The 17,806-nt window shown below is 38.6% G+C and overlaps 2 protein-coding genes across 2 annotated transcripts; one reads left to right on the forward strand and one right to left on the reverse strand.

Moving 5' to 3' along the window:
- Positions 1-3,803: 3,803 nt before the first annotated feature.
- Positions 3,804-9,216, reverse strand: LOC130905577 (gastrula zinc finger protein XlCGF57.1-like). Its single transcript, XM_057819112.1, has 2 exons — positions 8,888-9,216; positions 3,804-5,376 (listed from the first exon to the last, which is right to left on the reverse strand). Exons 1-2 carry the CDS (start codon positions 8,973-8,975, stop codon positions 3,995-3,997), a joined length of 1,470 nt encoding a protein of 489 aa, XP_057675095.1. The 5' UTR covers positions 8,976-9,216; the 3' UTR covers positions 3,804-3,994.
- Positions 9,217-10,597: 1,381 nt separating this feature from the next.
- LOC130905579 (gastrula zinc finger protein XlCGF26.1-like) lies at positions 10,598-15,382 on the forward strand. The gene is made up of 2 exons (XM_057819115.1): positions 10,598-10,977; positions 13,373-15,382. The coding sequence occupies exons 1-2, from the start codon at positions 10,887-10,889 to the stop codon at positions 14,728-14,730; spliced, it is 1,449 nt and encodes a 482-aa protein (XP_057675098.1). The 5' UTR covers positions 10,598-10,886; the 3' UTR covers positions 14,731-15,382.
- The last annotated feature ends 2,424 nt before the right edge of the window (positions 15,383-17,806 follow it).

Below are 17,806 nucleotides of genomic sequence, written 5' to 3' on the forward strand. Positions count from 1 at the left end.
AAAAAATACTCAAAAAGAAAAATCACTTCAATCGAAAAAAGCATTTTCAATCAAAGAAAATCATTTGAAAAATTTGCCCCTAATTAAAAAAAAAAAAAAAATTATATGCAAAGCAAATGACCGTCTAAGGTGCTAGTCACATGATCTGTTCAAAAAATAATTTCTACCCATTTAAAAAAATATATATTTTTTGTTCATTTCATTCATTTTTGTTGCAGTTTTATCGCTTTACACTTGTATGTATATATATTTATTAGGGCTGTCAAACGATTAAAATTTTTAATCGAGTTAATTACAGCTTAAAAATTAATTAATCGTAATTAATCGCAATTAATCGCAATTCAAACCATCTATAAAATATGCCATATTTTTCTGTAAATTATTGTTGGAATGGAAAGATAAGATGGATATATACATTCAACATACGGTACATAAGGACTGTATTTGTTTATTATAACAATAAATCAACAAGATGGCATTAACATTATTAACATTCTGTTAAAGCGATCCATGGATAGGAAGACTTGTAGTTCTTAAAAGATGAATATTAGTACAAGTTATAGAAATGTTATATTAAAACGCCTCTTAATGTTTTCGTTTTAATAAAATTTGTAAAATTTTCAATCAAAAAATAAACTAGTAGCCCTGTCCTCAATGTGTGTGAGCACACAAATTGACGGATAGCGAACATAAGTTCCAAAAAGAAATCAGACGGTGTGGCAAAGTTGCATGGGCTTTAATGAAGTCATCTCTTTTTGACAGGAGCACGTTTCTTGTATTTTTGTAAAACTGAAAATAACAAGGCAATGTGTCAATAACTTGCATAAATCACAAAATAACATAAAATGTACACACACGTGTCCATTTGAGCAGTAGACCTAGCCGATTAGCTCACAAGCATCTAACAATGTAACTGCATTTCACCATATATGTGAACAAATTCAAATGCACATCATCAATAACTATCTAATGCTCATGAATATAAACAAAGGAGGAATATTACTCACAAGCGATGCATGTATTAGACACAAACAGTGTGATGGGGCTATGAGAAGTGCCACTGAATACTGGATGCGGACGTTAGCTGGTCTGAATAGCACTGTCTATTAGTGTGAGTTCGCGTCGACATATAATCACGTCAGAAAAGCGCGCCGAAACCCAAATAATCAGCTGCACTGAATCGCCAGCAGAAGGCGACATTACGCCACATAACATATGCAAGTCACACCCAAGCGCCAGCAGAGGGCGGAAAAACTCCATAAAACACAATTAACAAGTTGGCCTTTCACTGTACTGACATTTAAATCTGTCTGAGCGGGCCTAGTGCGTTAATTGCGTCAAATATTTTAACGTGATTAATTAAAAAAATTAATTAACGCCCGTTAACGCGATAATTTTGACAGCCCTAATATTTATACATAGCGTAAAACAGACAAGACTGAAAAAGCACTTTCTGGTCTTGCACCCCTCTTTAAAAGAAACGGCTGTATTTTAAGCCAAAACAACTGTTGTGTTTGATAGAACAATATGTCTATAGACCCTACTCACCTACGTCACAAAATGACGTGTCGCTGTATCCGGCCGCCATATTGTACCTATTTTTTAGACCTATTCTCATTGTTTTCAATTAGTTGTGCAAGTTATAGAGCAATTCATGGAAGCCCCGGTGTTATCTGACGCTGTAAACTCATTGGATGTGTTGCATAAAAGGCGTTACGTGGAAAAGCTTCAGTTTATCCATTCGCCAGATCCATATTTGATGCCTAAATCGATGTTTTTCGACCCGCTGTCTTTGCCGTCTTTGCCTGACCCTGATATTTACAACTATCTTCATCCATCCATCCATTATCTTCCGCTTGTTCCGGGGTCGGGTCGCGGGGGCAGCAGCTTTAACAGGGAAGCCCAGACTTCCCTCTCCCCAGCCACTTCAACCAGCTCCTCCGGCGGGATCCCAAGGCGTTCCCAGGCCAGCCGAGAGACATAGTCTCTCCAGCGTGTCCTGGGTCGTCCCCGGGGCCTCCCGCCGGTGGGACATGCCCGGAACACCTCTCCAGGAAGGCGTCCGGGAGGCATCCGAACCAGATGCCCGAGCCACCTCAGCTGGCTCCTCTCTACGCGGGGGAGTAGTGGCTCGACGCCGAGTCCCTCCCGGATGACCGAGCTTCTCACCCTATCTCTAAGGGAGAGCCCGGACACCCTGCGGAGGAAACTCATTTCGGCCGCTTGTATCTGGGATCTTGTTCTTTCGGTCACGACCCAAAGCTCGTGACCATAGGTGAGGGTAGGAACGTAGATCGACTGGTAAATCGAGAGCTTTGCCTTTCGGCTCAGCTCCTTCTTCACCACTACGGACCGGTGCAGAGTCCGCATTACTGCAGACGCCGCACCGATTCGCCTGTCGATCTCCCGCAACTATCTTGTCCACACAAAATCAGCCTATTTTCACGAAAGTTTGAAAAACTTTAAGAGCTTGGAGGCTTATAAATGCTACGTTGCTGGTTGGGTGAAACAGGTCCTCGTACACGAAAATTCGGCAGGAATCTTGTGCTCGGGAAGGTGAGTTATGAAATTTTCAATTCAAAATCTTTTGTTCTTGCTAACATCCACTGTCAAGTCTAATGTATTTCATGTCATTTGTCAATGGAGCTAGGGCTTTGAATGTTTATATGGTTTAGCGATAGCACTCTCACTACATACATACGTGTATGTTGTCGGCGATTAGCCTAGCAATGATCTTAATTGTGGTTGTCAGCCCAAAACCCTCTAAATATATATTAAATGCATCTTACCAGATATAAAATGACTACTACATAATCTGTGGTAATCGTTTGGAGCCCAGTTTTCTCGTTGAATTGCAGCAGCCCATCTAGCTGTCCTCTCCGGGTCTCTCGGAATCCGGTAGAACTTCAAGTCTCTCCGTCTATCTTCTCTGTTATTGCAACCGACCGCCACACACGCCTTCACCATTTTGATTATTAATGTTAACGAGCAGAAAAACATGCCGCAAATAGGAGGAATGTACGTAGCCGTAACAGGTAAACACGAGGTGTTGACGGACAATTGGGCGGCACCAGTCAGGAGGGCGGAGTTGTGACGTCACTTGGGTAGGGTCTATTCCCCTGTTGCCGCATTGAATAATTTTATCTGTCATTGGCTCATCAAACTCAGTGGCGGGCATGAACTAGGCGGGGTTTAGGTTGAGTGAATCAAGCTACATGACACTGTAGTCAAGCTGTTACTCCTTCCGTCCCAGTGTGGCAGCAATTGCGGAGATTCTGCAGTACCTCTCTCTCGCGATAAACCGCTGTTTTGTAAGCCACGTGCTCAGGGTCCAAATTTCCTGCTTCAACATGGTCTGCCAAGTCTAACATGTCCCTTATTAATTCACGAGAAAGCTAATGAAGACAATGGTTGATTCTAGTTTTTGCTGCTGGCTGTGGTCACGGCAGTATGAGATTTAGGGGCAATTATATACTTTTTCACACACCAAATTTTAATACTATTTTCCCCCTTGATAATTAAAATCCCAACTGCATTTTATGGTGGCTGTGTCGCAGTTGATAGCTCGAGTTGTCCTGGGACTGAAGAGTCACTGGTTTGATTTATGACTACGACTGCCCACTGTCGAAATGCCCTTAGCTAAATTACTGAACCCTGTCTTGCCCCAGTAGGTTGGCAGCACCTTGCATGAACGTGCACATGAATCGTGAATGTGAGCGAATGCAAAGTACTTTGGGCACAGCAAAAACATGCAGATAAGTAAGCTAAACAAACAATATGGCAAAGCAGATGCATTGCTTTCAAGAACTTTAATAAATGTGTTAATTCTTTACACTTTTCCATAACTTTTAAGTACATAGCATTACAAAAAACAAGCCTGATTAAACCTGCTCAGATGAGAGGCAATGCAATCTGTCAAGTAAGACAACCACAACAGTTCTGTTGCAATCAAGTAATGCATGGGGTTCAAGCATCTTCATTTTAATGTCATGTTTCAGTGACCACCCCTATTGTAACCAACACACTTGTGTCTCTTAATCTTGCCTTTCTGGTAGAATCTTTCACCACAATTAAGGCAGGCATAGGGTTTATCTCCAGTGTGGGTTCTTGCGTGAGTTGTTAAGGTTCCCTTCTGAGAGAATTTTTGACCACAAATTGAGCAGGAAAAAGGCTTCTCGCCAGTGTGTGTTCTTGTGTGACTTGTCAAAGTTCCCTTCTGAGAGAATTTTTGACCACAAATTGAGCAAGCAAAAGGTTTTTCCCCAGTATGTGTTCTTGTGTGACTTTGAATGGATGCCTTTTTTGAGAATCTTTGGCCACAAACTGTGCAGGCAAAAGGTTTCTCGCCAGAGTGTGTTCTTGTGTGTGTTGTCAAAACATGTCTGCGAGAGAATTTTTGGCCACAAACTGAGCAAGTAAAAGGCTTCTCTCCAGTGTGCGATCTTGTGTGTGTAGTTAGAGCGTGTTTACGAGAAAATGTTTGACCGCATATTGAGCAGACAAAAGGTTTATCTCCTGAGTGGGTTCTTAGGTGGATTCTTAAGTTTCCGTTATGAGAGAATTTTTGGCCGCAGACTGAACACGTGAAAGGTTTCTCCCCAGTATGTGTTCTTGCGTGATATTTTAAGGCTCCTTTCTGGGTGAATCTTTGACCACAAACTGAGCAGGTAAAAGGCTTTTCACCAGTGTGGGTTCTTGTGTGTATTCTTAATTTGTCCTTTTCAGGGAATCTCTGACCACAAAATGAGCAGGTAAAAGGCTTTTCCCCAGTATGTGTTCTTGTGTGATATATTAGAGCTCCCTTCTGAGTGAACCTTTGATCACACATTGTGCAGGCAAAAGGTTTTTCACCAGTGTGCGTTCTGGTGTGTCTCCTTAAATTACCCTTTTCAGAGAATCCTTGCCCGCAAACTGAACAGGTGAAAGGTTTTTCCCCAGTGTGGCTAATCATATGATTTTTCAAACGACTCTTAAAACTAAAAGTTTTCCCACACTGAGAACATTTCCAACATTTGCTGTCAGCGTAACATTTCATATAACCCTCTTCGTAATCCTCCTCATTGTCATGAACATATGACGTTGAATCATCATGGTCTGATAATGGTGCTATGAGGCCATCTGCTTGTGATCTCCCACTGTTGTCCTCATCATCTTCTGGTATCACGTGTTGACCTGTGCTGCTGCTGCTGGGATGCTCTGCATTTCTGTTTTCCTCACTTTGACTATCATCTTCACTCTTCAAAGGGAAACCAGTCAGTAGAACCTCAATGATATCCTCCTCCTCCTCTTTCATGTAGAGATGATCCAGCTTCAATTTGTCTGTCATATGAGGGAACTCAGGCTCTCGCTGCTCAGGACTAAGATCATCACCGATCTCTGCAAGACACAAAAAGTCAAACACACATTGATTTTAATTTCTTGATTTGCTCGCAACCTTCTTGATCCTCATTTTACATGTTAGGGCCTCCTTCCTAGGATCACATTTGGGACACGGTGATAACAAAAGCACAGCAATAAGCGAAAATAAAGATGTAGAAATGAAACTTCTCTCTTTTCATTTAAATTAGGGATGCAAAAACATTAACTCATCACAAATGTATCATCTTGATGTTTTAAATTAACATCACATCATGTTAACATAAAAAGATTAGAGTCGTCCCGACTAGTCGAGGTGGTCGATGACTTAAATGAGTCGACTAGCGCAACATACCGATGGCTTTTCATGACTGAAATACAGTGCCCTCCATAATGATTGGATTCATAATAATTATGTGTTTTTTAGCTTCTAATATATATGTTTTTTCTAAATAATATGGGACCTTAATGGAAAAAAAGAGAAAAATCCAACGTTCAATACAAGTGCATTTATTCAGTGGGGAAAAAATCCCACATAAAGAAATAATTATTTGACATCCAATAATGTGTGTCACAATCATTAGCACCCCTGGAGTTAATACTTTGTACAACCCCCTTTTGCCAACAAAACAGCACCTAATCTTCTCCTATAATGTTTCACAAGATGGGAAAAGACAGAAAGTGGGATCTTCAAACATTCCCCTTTGCAGAATCTCTCTAAATCATCCAGAGACCTGGGTCCTCTCCTCTGTACTCTCGTCTTCAGCTCACCCCACAGGTTTTCAATGGGGTTGAGGTCTGGGGACTGAGATGGCCATGGGAGGAGCTTGATTTTGTGTCTGGTGAACCATTTCTGTGTAGATTTGGCCATATGTTTAGGGTCATTGTCTTGCTGAAAGACCCAGTGACGACCCATCTTCAGCTTTCGGGCAGAGGGCAACAGATTTTGATTTAAAATGTCCTGGTATTTCAAAGCATTCATGATGCCATGCACCCTAACAAGGTTCCCAGGGCCTTTGGAAGAGAAACAGCCCCACAGCATCACTGATCAACCCCCATACTTCACAGTGGGTATGAGGTGCTGTCTACACGCTAACAAGCTGTTTGGGAGGCATGCACGGAGAAAACCTTTCCTCACTCACAATCATAAACGCAAATGTCTGCAGTTTGCCAAGCGGTATTGGGGCTTCAACTGGGACCGTGTGCTTTGGTCAGATGAGACCAAGATTGAGCTTTTTGGCAACAAAACCTCTAAGTGGGTCTGGCGTGCCACGAAAGATGCGCATGCTGAAAAGCACCTCATACCCATGGGTCATCGCTGGGTCTTTCAGCAATACAATGACCCTAAACATATGGCCAAATCTACACAGAAATGGTTCACCAGACACAAAATCAAGCTCCTCCCATGGCCATCTCAGTCCCCAGACCTCAATCCAATTGAAAACCTGTGGGGTGAGCTGAATAGGAGAGTGCAGAGGAGAGGACCCAGGTCTCTGGATGATTTAGAGAGATTCTGCAAAGAGGAATGGCTGAAGATCCCTCTTTCTATCTTTTCCCATCTTGTGAAACATTATAGGAGAAGATTAGGTGCTGTTTTGTTGGCAAAAGGGGGTTGCACAAAGTATTAACACCAGGGGTGCTAATAATTGTGACACACATTATTTGATGTCAAATAATTATTTCTTTATGTGGGATTTTTTCACCACTGAATAAATGCACTTGTATTGAAGGTTGGATTTTTCTTTTTTTCCATTAAGGTCCTATATGATTTAGAAAAAAAAATATTAGAAGCTAAAAAACACATTATTATTATACATCCAATAATTATGGAGGGCACTGTACATCGACACCATACAGTCAGTTGAAAACACGCTTGTACAGCTGAAATGGCCAGCCTAGGGATACCAGGATTTCGAGCGAGGAATAAGATAGCTGCACAATTAAAATGCTGATATAGTGTATCATGATCATTTCCTGGCAATGTTCATCCACCTACTAACCAGTCACCCGTTTGGGCTGCACAGCCACAGAGGAGGGTAAAGGCAAGAACCTCTGCTAAGAGACACTTCAAGGCAGGCGGCAACAGTTAAGCTTGAGGTTTGCTTGTTTTGCTATAATGGTAAGAATTTTTTTTCTTGGCAAGAACGAATATGCAATGTTGCTTTAACGTTTTTAGGTGTTTAATGAGTGATCACTGCTCTGTAAATATAACTCATAGGGTAGTATAGCTTTACCGTAAGCATCAGGATGTTGAGCCTTCTCTTGACTCTTTCTTTACATATTGTCGTGATATCGAGTGACTTTAATTAATTTAAAAGAATGTACTGTTCCTGTATAATCATAAATGTAAGTGCTGTGTTTGCTTGTTTGGACACACCTAGCAGTAGACCAAATTAATCCTTTACATCTCAGATCATCATCGTAAAATGAGAAGCCGTTCTCAAATGATTTTACCTGTTCATTTAATAGGCAAAAAGAAAAACAATATTGACTACATATTTCTTGTCTGTAATTCATTAACAACTAAATAGTACCATTAATATTGCAAAACAAATTACTCATTTAATTCATTGTTTGCAATTGACGTTGCTAGACTTACAATCCATTTGAGCTTTTTAGTTAATAATTTGTTCACACTATTCTCCATACACACTTACAATTTGTATTAATATTAACAATTTGTTTTCATTTTTTTTGTATGCATTGGATGCACAAAAAGAGAATCCAGTTGTATTCTATGAAAACAATTGTCAAATAAGCCTTGAGATACATACAATATGTGAAAAAGTTAGTAAAATGTCCTTGTTTAATAAGATACCAAGCTATGTGTGGACATGACCTCAGATCCGATGCATAATTGGCAAGGTCTTTACTGGTGCTGAAGTTCATCCCCTCGTTTTGATTTTTAATTCTATAAAGTCAAAAAATTGTAAGTTCAGCCAATTACATGTAGTGTTTTGAAGCACACTTGCATTAACTAAGCCGCTTTTTATGTTTGGGGTCTCCTGAACCTTGATGTTAATTAGAGACCTATTGATACACTGATTTTTTTTTTTGGTAAGCCATAACAATTTAGATTTGACTGGTATGCCCCACCCCGCACACATAAAATATGATCTCATCCAAGGAGGTCAAAGACAAATGGTAATTATATTTTTGAAAAAGTAAGGTGCACGAATCACACTGAAATTAAAATGTAAGGAGGTAAATGTTACACACACATACAAAACAAGAAATTATTACTTAAAAGTACAGTAAATGTGGACTTTATTACTTACCACCTAGCATGAGCAAAAACATTCAGACACCCCCCCCCCCACACACACACACACACACACACAAAACAACAACATGAATTCACGTGGTCTTGGGTGATTTTGATTCCCCATCACAGACATACACAGATGAATGACTACATATGTGTTATTGAATGTCACACGGCGTCTTTAAATAATCACAACAATCTAAAAATCTTAATCTAATTTTGAAAATGGAATGTATTCCCGAACAAGCGAATAAATAAAGAAAAAACCTGCTGTGTGTTGTCGGCGTAGTCCTTCGTTTTCATCACTAGTTTCACAAACTTCCTCCTCGTAGTATGCTGTGCTTGTAGAACACATGTTCACAAAATCACGGCACTTGTCACGATCACCATGCTAATATAAACTAGGCTAGGCCAGGTAGCGAAGCCAAGTTAATGCAGAAACCAACTTGAAACGAGTTGTAATTTTACTCAATTGAAACACTGATAGACGTCTTGTGTGAAGGCTAGCGCATGTTTGGTGATGTTTCAAGAAAAAATGCGTATGGCGAGGTTGATAATTTCGTAAAAAGATGACTTTTGAGGGGCCGGTGCAAACATTGATAACACATATATGGGCCTAGATGCGAAGGTTGGAGTCGGTGTTGTCAGTAAATGGCGACCATCTTAAAGCAGTGGAATCATCTGGAAGGCTGTACTGCAGAGAATGTGAATTATCTACTTAAATACTCTTAACTCGGTGAAATAATTACAAATTGTCAAACGCTTTGGTTTACAACAAACCACATTAATGTGGCTTTGAGTCACGGACTGGATACTGAGAAAAAACAACAAATTTAAGTAGGTATTCGTGTGTATGTGTAGTCAATTTATTCTATAAATCATGTTTATGAAAACACAAGTTTGAAAACTTGTGCAATATATAGCTTTTTAAAATACATGCTCTCTCCGTATGTTTAACGAATAGCACTGGCACAAAATGGCCGATCCGATTGGCTCACAGTGCACATTTTGCATCTACTTCTACACGATGATATCTATGGGGAGTTGGGTCGTTGAAGGAAGTGACGGCACAGGACATGAATTATGTCATAAAATTAATTTTTGAGTAAAAAAAAAAATATGGCAGAGGAGGAAAAAGGGTTGCAGGAAAAATGGAGACCTTTTTATTAGCTTAAAAACAATATAAATGTTAGTAATAATTGACAGAAAAGAGCGCCACCATGTAAACAATTTACAAAGACGAAGTATTTTTCATAATTGTGTTTTTTCCTGTAGCTGTCACATTATTGACAGATCAAAACCAAACCAAAAGAAAAGAAAAGAAAAGAAAAGAAAAGAAAAGAAAAACAGACGTACTCTGTAACTCTTTTACCGTTTCCCATCATATTTTAATTTCATATTTCAAAATTCCAATACAATCTTTTTTACAGTGGAGTACTTGATAGGGTGTCCTTAATTCAAATTAGAAAAACACTGAGAAAATATAAAAGTCACTAAGTACACTGTACAAAATAAATAAAATACAATTTTCTGAAACCCCTAAACACATTGAAAAGCCTTTGACTCCTCTATCACAACTCAATTTGGCACCTCAAAACGAGTGATGCTTTGTTAAAAATGAATGAATGTATGGATGAAACTAGGCCATATTGTTGGCAAAAACGTTTATTGTGAATGCATTTCGGCAAGACAATTTCGTCATTGTCAACCTGTTGCCTGTCATCATCATCAGGCTCAAAATAAAGTACACAGGGGAGCTATTTGTCATATGTGGAAATGTGATAATATAGGCAAAAGATAGTAATTGGGTGTAATGTTTAAGTACAATTCCATCAGCACTGGTTTTATACAGTAGTCCTGATGTTTTTTTTTTTTAAGAGAAACGTTTTAGATCGTAAACTAGAGTAGTAATAAATGACGAGCTGTGGGTGGCGGTAATGTTTAGATTCAGTAAAAATTCAGTGTGAAGAAGTACGAAGAAGGAAAGCGAGACATAAGAACAAGGGTACAACGCATCTACATTAAATCTTCGCATATTACTGTAGTGCTGAACGCTACTTTACTGGACAAAACACAATTCGTGAAAACTTCGTGCCCAATCGAAAGCGTATTACTGCTTGTTGAAGCTTCTCTGTCTGGTGGATCTGAGCTTCTTTTAGTTTAGCTTAGGTTGGCTTGTTAGCCCGTCGAAAGAAATGAGCTTGTTTTCCACTGATCTCAGCATAGAAGTCAACTGTGCGTCAAATGTTATGAATGTCTCGTCAAAATGTTTGCAATGAGGGTAGCTGAGTTTGATGAGAGACTTTGTGGAAAAAAAGAAGATATCGAGCGACTACGTCAAGCACTGGACACTGCAGGTTGGTTCACTTAGCTTTCACTTGTTTTGGATATTTTCCTTTTTACCTCTTATTCCTGGGTTTATTTGCGGTCAGTGCGTGCTGTTAAATTAAATATAATGGAAGTGATCATCTCCAATAATCAAGGATTGCGAATTGTTATTTAAATTTGACCGTATGCCATTCATGATTTTGTGCATCCCAAGCCAGAATTTCACAACTAATTACATTGCTTGTTTGGAGAAAATGTGTGGCAGTTATGCTTGAAGGTGTTTTTGTGTAAGTGCAGTCAGTCATAAGTCAGAAATTGAGCAATGTTTTCGAGATGTTTTTCATATGCACAGTAAATTTCAACATTAACACTGACCAATGAAATGTATTATAGCTAGACCAGTAATGTAACATGATAAAAATGTAAAAAGAAACAAAGACCAATTGAGTTCAGTGAATTTTTGTTACTGCAGTGGGTTTAATAGAGGGGTACCAACACTTTTGATCCTGTATGTTTGCTATTTATACACTGAACTTTAAAATCGACATTGGACATGGACAGAAGTACCAGTAAATATTTGCCGGTATATGGAAGGGCAGATGCATCCCCAAATAGCAGACCGACGTTGAAAAGATGTTGGATCAACATTCCGCTGTCGATCTTATATCGTTGGATCAACATCACCTTTGCACCAATGTTGATTCAATGTTGAAATCATTACAAAACCTAAACAACATTTCAATTATTAATAACATTGATTCAGCGTTGTTTCAATGTTATGTTTTCGACCAAAACGCCCTCTCATTCATATTTCAATGACTTTTCAATCATACTTCCCTGTCAATCATAAATCAACTATTTGTCAACATTAGTTCATCAACTATAAAACAATGTTAACCCAACCATCTCCTGACATACCATAGAACAACGTTGTTTCAACGTCATTTGACGCCGAAAATTTCGATTTCAACCATACTGATGATTTTGATGGAAAATCAACGTTTATTCAATGTCGGTCTGCTATCTGGGTCCATTTTTGTTTAAATGTGTTTTGGACCATCTTGTGTCATGGATCATGTTTTATTTGTGAAACGTTTGGAAGTGTCAAAAGTGGAGTCGATTCAAGAGAATTACTGCCTTTTAGTAACATTAGTTATTGGAAGCAATAAAGAGGTTTTACATGTTAAATACGATTGGACTTTTGTCTGTACTGTGATACACATCGGAAAGGTTTAGCATGTGTGCCCCTCTATACTCCAAAATAGATTTTTTGGGGAAAGGCTATATATTTGAGGGTAAGCGGTTCAGAAGATAAATGCTTGTGGTGTTAACAGAAATGAAACTGATTTGGTGTTAACAAAATATAGTGATATACTTCAAATATTAGAATGATTTACCGTATTTTTCGGACTATAAGTCGCAGTTTTTTTTCATAGTTTGGGTGGGGGTGCGACTTATACTCAGGAGCGACTTATGTGTGAAATTATTAACACATTATGATATCATTTCACATGTTATTTTGGTGTTTTGAAGTGACACTGATGGTTTGGTAAACTTGTTAGCATGTTCTTTATGCTATAGTTATCTGAATAACTCTTAATAGCTATGGCCACGTTTGCGTTCTGCCTTTGGAAATGTGTGTTCAATTGTATTATTGACTTGTTCATATTGAAATGCATGCTTTTAGTTTGTGGCGCTTTCATGCCGACGTGAGGGCTCACTCGCACTTGTTTACGTGAAGACCGCTTACACGCCAGAAGAAGACTGACAACCACGCAGCTTGAGTGAGTGGGCGAGTTAGCGAGAGAGAAACACTGCTGCGAACCTACGTTCATTGTTTATGCTTGTAAAATATCTCTACAGAGGAAATGCCTGTGTGTATCATCTTTTCTGTTGTTGTGTGTTTTACACATGCTAACCGTTTGTGTCATTGCTTTAAAGGCACCTAATTATCGTTTATTTACGTTGATGCAAACCTGTTTGGTATTGAGGACGAAATTTATTCCGCAAATTATACGGATGTCAAGCATCGCCATTTGGGAGTTTAGCTCGCTGTATAGCCAGGACCGAGCCGTAGCGTCCTGGTGAGGACAGTATGTTTGCATTTCGTTGTTCATTACTGTACACTTATTCAGCATGTTGTTCTCTATTGTATTTTTATATTAAATTGCCTCTCGAGATGACAGATTTGTTCTATGTGTTGGATTTTATCAAGTAAATGTCCCCCAAAATGCGACTTATACTCCGGTGCAACTTATATATGTTATTTTTCTCTTCGTTGGGCATTTTATGGCTGGTGCGACTTATACTCAGGTGCGACTTGTAATCCGGAAAATACGGTAAATATAGTGTAAATAAATAATACACCATTACCATTAGTGACATTGCCTAACCATGTTTGATTTCTCTTCTTGTGTCTTGCAGATGTCAATGAAGATGTTTGTCCTGAGTGGCAGGAGACAGAGCCCCCTCCACTTAAAGAGGAAATAGGGGATGAAGAGGTGCCCTATATTAAAGAAGAAGAGCCCGAGACCCTGAGTATTAAACAAGAAGAGGAGCCAGAGTATCACAACGTTAAAGAGGAAGAACGGCTGGAAAAAGAGACAGGATGCACCAATATAAAAGAGGAGGAGGAGGATTTCCCCAACTTGCCTTCGACTGTTGTCCTTTTTGAAATTACAGATAATGGTGCAAGCGAACCATTTGGCGCCATTGGGGCGGAGCCTTCAGACACACTCTTAGCTCCACTATCCAATAATGACGACACTTCACAGTCTACTGATGGGGATGAAAACTCTGAACATCATACTACATGTAACTCTGATAACAAACCCTGTGAATGTTCTCAGTGTGGGAAAACTTTTGTCTATAAGTGGGATTTGAAAAGACACATGAGAATACACACAGGAGAAAAACCTTTTGCCTGTACAGTTTGTGGTAAAACGTTCTCTCAGAAAGGATCATTGAATAGTCACGCAAGACAACACACTGGAGAGAAACCTTTTGTTTGTTTAGTTTGTGGCAAAAGATTCTCACAACAAAGTCATTTGAAAAGACACAAAATGACACACACTGGTGAGAAACCTTATGTTTGCTCAGTTTGTGGTAAAAGATTCCCTGAAATGGTAAACCTAAGAGTACATTTAAGAAGACACTCTGGTGAGAAACCTTTTGCATGTTCAATTTGTGGTCAGAGTTTCACACACAAAAGAAGTTTAAGTATACACAGAAGAATACATACTGGTGAGAAACCTTTTACCTGCCTAGTTTGTGGTCAAAGATTCACTCACAAGGGAAGTTTAAGAAAACACTCAAGAACACACACAGTCGAAAAGCCCTTTGTCTGCTCAGTTTGTGGGCAAAGATTCGTACATAAGGGTAGCTTAATAAGACATGAAAGAACCCATGCTGGAGATAAATGGTTGTCATGTTTAGTTTGTGGTGAAAGGTTCACCAAAGAAAGACCTTTAAGAAAACACACTAGGACTCACCCAGGTAAAATAGTTTTTGCCTGCTCAGTTTGTGGTCAAAAATTTCCCTGTAAGGAAAGCTTAATGCATCACACAAAAACACATGTTGGTGAAAATCCTTTTGACTGCTCAGTTTGTGATCAAAGATTCTCTGATGAGGGAAGCTTGAGAAAACACACAAGACAACATACTGGTGAGAAACCATTTCCCTGTTCAATCTGTGGTCAAAGATTCACGTTCAAGGGAAGTTTAAAATCGCACTTAAGAACACACACTGGTGAAAAATATGTTGATCATTTCCAGGCCTCATAAGTCTGATGCTGGAGATAGCAAATGTGGATGCAAAAATGCTAACTTTTCTTTTTTTCTTTGTTTTTATAATATTCTGTGATATTTATTATTATTATTTTTAAACGCAAACAATTTCTATCACTGAGTATCTTTAAACTTACATTTTGTCCTTTATATTGTTAAAAATCATTGAGAAAATCAATGTATGTCTTGACAGTTTGTTGGCTTGGGGAAAATATTGGCTAGGAAGAGTTCAGTTATTTTAGTTTCACACCTCTAGAATGATTGTTTTATTGACCAAATATTAAATACATTTTAAGAGGATGGATGAGGGACATGTCTTCAAAAAAAAACATTTTTAGTTCTTGCGTGGATCAACAAAAAGATCTCGAGCATGTCTCTTCTTTCTTCACCTGATTGGTAGATAAATATTTTTTTTACTGATTTAATGGCAAGAATAAAACTCACCTGAATTGGATTCTTTGTAGCTGTTGTCTAATTCATCATGAAGTTTGAGCTATTTGTGATCTTTAACTTATATCTTCCTAAGCTACTCATGATTTGCTTCATCTCGTCCGCCTTTGTCGTCTTCTTCGATTCCTTCGGGCAAATCATATCACATTTTGTAATTGTCAGTGATTGTCAATGATACCGATGATGATGACAATAAAATTCCATTCCATTCCATTCCATTCATTTTCTTCATTTCAAGTAATTTATGAAGCAAATAATTGTTTTGAGAGCTAAAGTCTTGTTATTTACATAAAAACAACAACTCTTGAGCTATGTTTAAATACTTCATATACAAAAATACCAGATTCTTGATGAACTTATTTTTCTTTATTGATTTGACTCATTTTAAAACCGTAGTTTTGTAGTTACTGATGTTTGATCTTAGAGCTTTTTATCATCTTAGGCCTTTCTAACACTATTTGACAAATATCATTAGCAGATTTTGTGACCAATACAAAAGCCATGGCAAACATCGCCATTAAAAGTAAATCTATGCTCAAAATAAGGAAGTTCCAAAATAAAGCCAAATGGTAAATTTAAACCTATTAAAAACTAGGCCACATAATTTTATCAACAAAAATAAGATAAGCAAAGAAAATAACACGCTTTATTGTCATTTTCAACGTTAAACAACAGTGAATGTTTATTAGACAAGTCAATAGCGAGAATTAATTTAAGTGCTATAATATAAATATTTAATAAATAAGAGACTGTCGTTTTCTCGAACATTCATTATTAATTTAAAAGATTAAACGTTTATATGGATGGCATGTAGTTTCAGATATTTTGGCCGGGATGTGGGTAATTGGTGTGGAAATTAACTTCTAGTGCAAAGCTGTGGATAATAAAAACACAAATCTCATTGTGCTTAAAAACGAAACTAAGAAATAAAAAGGCTATTGTGTAAAAACCATGATGAAAAGAAAAAAAAAGTTCGTGAATAATGCTTTTTGTTTTGTAAAGTCTTTTTCATAACAGGCCCGGATCTAGGATTACCCACCAGAGTGGGCACTAAGAAATCTTGAGGGGGCACCCCCAATGCAGGCTTTTTTTTTTACCCTCTGTATTTCTCCGGGCTTGGGACTGGCACAAGTAGGACACTGGCTTGTGTCACGTTGAGGCTGCATTAATTTTTGGGGGGTTTATTTGTTTTTTTTTCATTCATCTATCTACTTATTCTCGCGGTCGGCGTAATGTCACGATGATGTCATCTCGCATAGCAAAGTGTCGCCATTTTGAGATGGGGGCACACACAGGTAAACATCCGTAGACAAACGTCTGAAATTAATATATTTCAGCTGTGTTTTGCGTCTTTTTTTCATAAAAACGTCTTAAACAGGACTTATTATTATCACGAGTCACTGCCGATAGACGCGAGGAGGCGATACAACTTAAAATAAGCGTGTATTGGCCTGCAAATCTGCCCATACAAAGTCGCAGCTGATAACTGGGTAAACAATCCAAAGGAATTGCCTGCAGTGGAGTTTGGAAACATCTACAACTACCTCATTAAGTCACCCAGTAAGTTGACCTTCATCACTTACGTGGAATATGTACTGTGTGGAACTAAGAAAACTGGTAGTATACACGGAGTGATTATTTCTGCCGTAACCGGTAATTCCCCTCCAAGCATTACTGTATTTAGCCGTGAACACGTCACGGCAAAATAACCAATTCCCACCAGGCCAATAATATACCAATTGACCGATCAGAGCAGATCACGGCAGAAAAAAAATAACGGTTTGCAAGTCATCGGTTACGGTAATAATAACCACTGCCTAGTCTATTGAATCCTAGCAGCTAATTGGGGCAAAAAATAAAAAAATCGATTAAAGTTTACTCACCAGTAATAAAATGTTGGCTGCAAATGTAATTGTGCCTGGATTTAGGTTCCCACTGGCGAGAATGGTCCACGGAACAGTCTTCTTTTACTGTTCCTCGATTGATTGCTTTCAGCCATTTGCTTGTCCTTTTTTTCTCACGAGGAAGAATGAGAACTTCAAATGCGGCTCTAAACTCTTCCTTGTGTTACAACCCGCAACACGGCAACTTTTAGTCATTCCGACGGGAAAAATAAAGACCGTAAATAAGACAAAAGTTCAACGCGTTTGTACTACAATGCACGACAGAGCAACTGCTCGTGACTCGTGTTTTTGCCCCCATATCAATATGGCGACGCTTTGTTGTGGCTGGTGAGATCATTAATGCCCGGATGTCCGACTGCGAGAATGTGTCTGGAGGAGTGAGAGGAAGAGCGCGGATAACAAACGAGGTTGGAAAAACAGCTTGTTTTGGTGATTGCTTGTTCGATGTGTGTGAGAATTTGGGGGTCGCTGACAATATTGCCAGCTGAATATAATTGACCTAATCCTCCGGTCAGAGAAGATGCAGCAACTTCAGTTGGTTTGATGAAATTAAATTACAGTTTTTTCATTCCTTTGAGCAGTTTGAATGCATTTGGACATTAATTTGAAAATGTGTGGTTTGTGTATCAAAAAGAAATAAAGAAAAACATCAATAAACGTATTATAGTGAAATAACATGTACAATTCACAATAAAATGAATTGAATGAATTCCAGCCTA

This window comes from Corythoichthys intestinalis, chromosome 17 (genome assembly GCF_030265065.1).
Source record: "Corythoichthys intestinalis isolate RoL2023-P3 chromosome 17, ASM3026506v1, whole genome shotgun sequence".
Taxonomy (NCBI): domain Eukaryota; kingdom Metazoa; phylum Chordata; class Actinopteri; order Syngnathiformes; family Syngnathidae; genus Corythoichthys; species Corythoichthys intestinalis.

Excerpts from the sequence above, each read along its gene's own strand:
- LOC130905577 (XM_057819112.1), bottom strand. The coding sequence starts at position 8,975 with ATGTGTTCTACAAGCACAGCATACTACGAGGAGGAAGTTTGTGAAACT. Across the intron at positions 5,377-8,887 it reads ACGCCGACAACACACAGCAG|AGATCGGTGATGATCTTAGT; the intron begins GTTTTTTCTTTA and ends TGTGTCTTGCAG.
- LOC130905579 (XM_057819115.1), top strand. The coding sequence starts at position 10,887 with ATGTTTGCAATGAGGGTAGCTGAGTTTGATGAGAGACTTTGTGGAAAA. Across the intron at positions 10,978-13,372 it reads TCAAGCACTGGACACTGCAG|ATGTCAATGAAGATGTTTGT; the intron begins GTTGGTTCACTT and ends TGTGTCTTGCAG.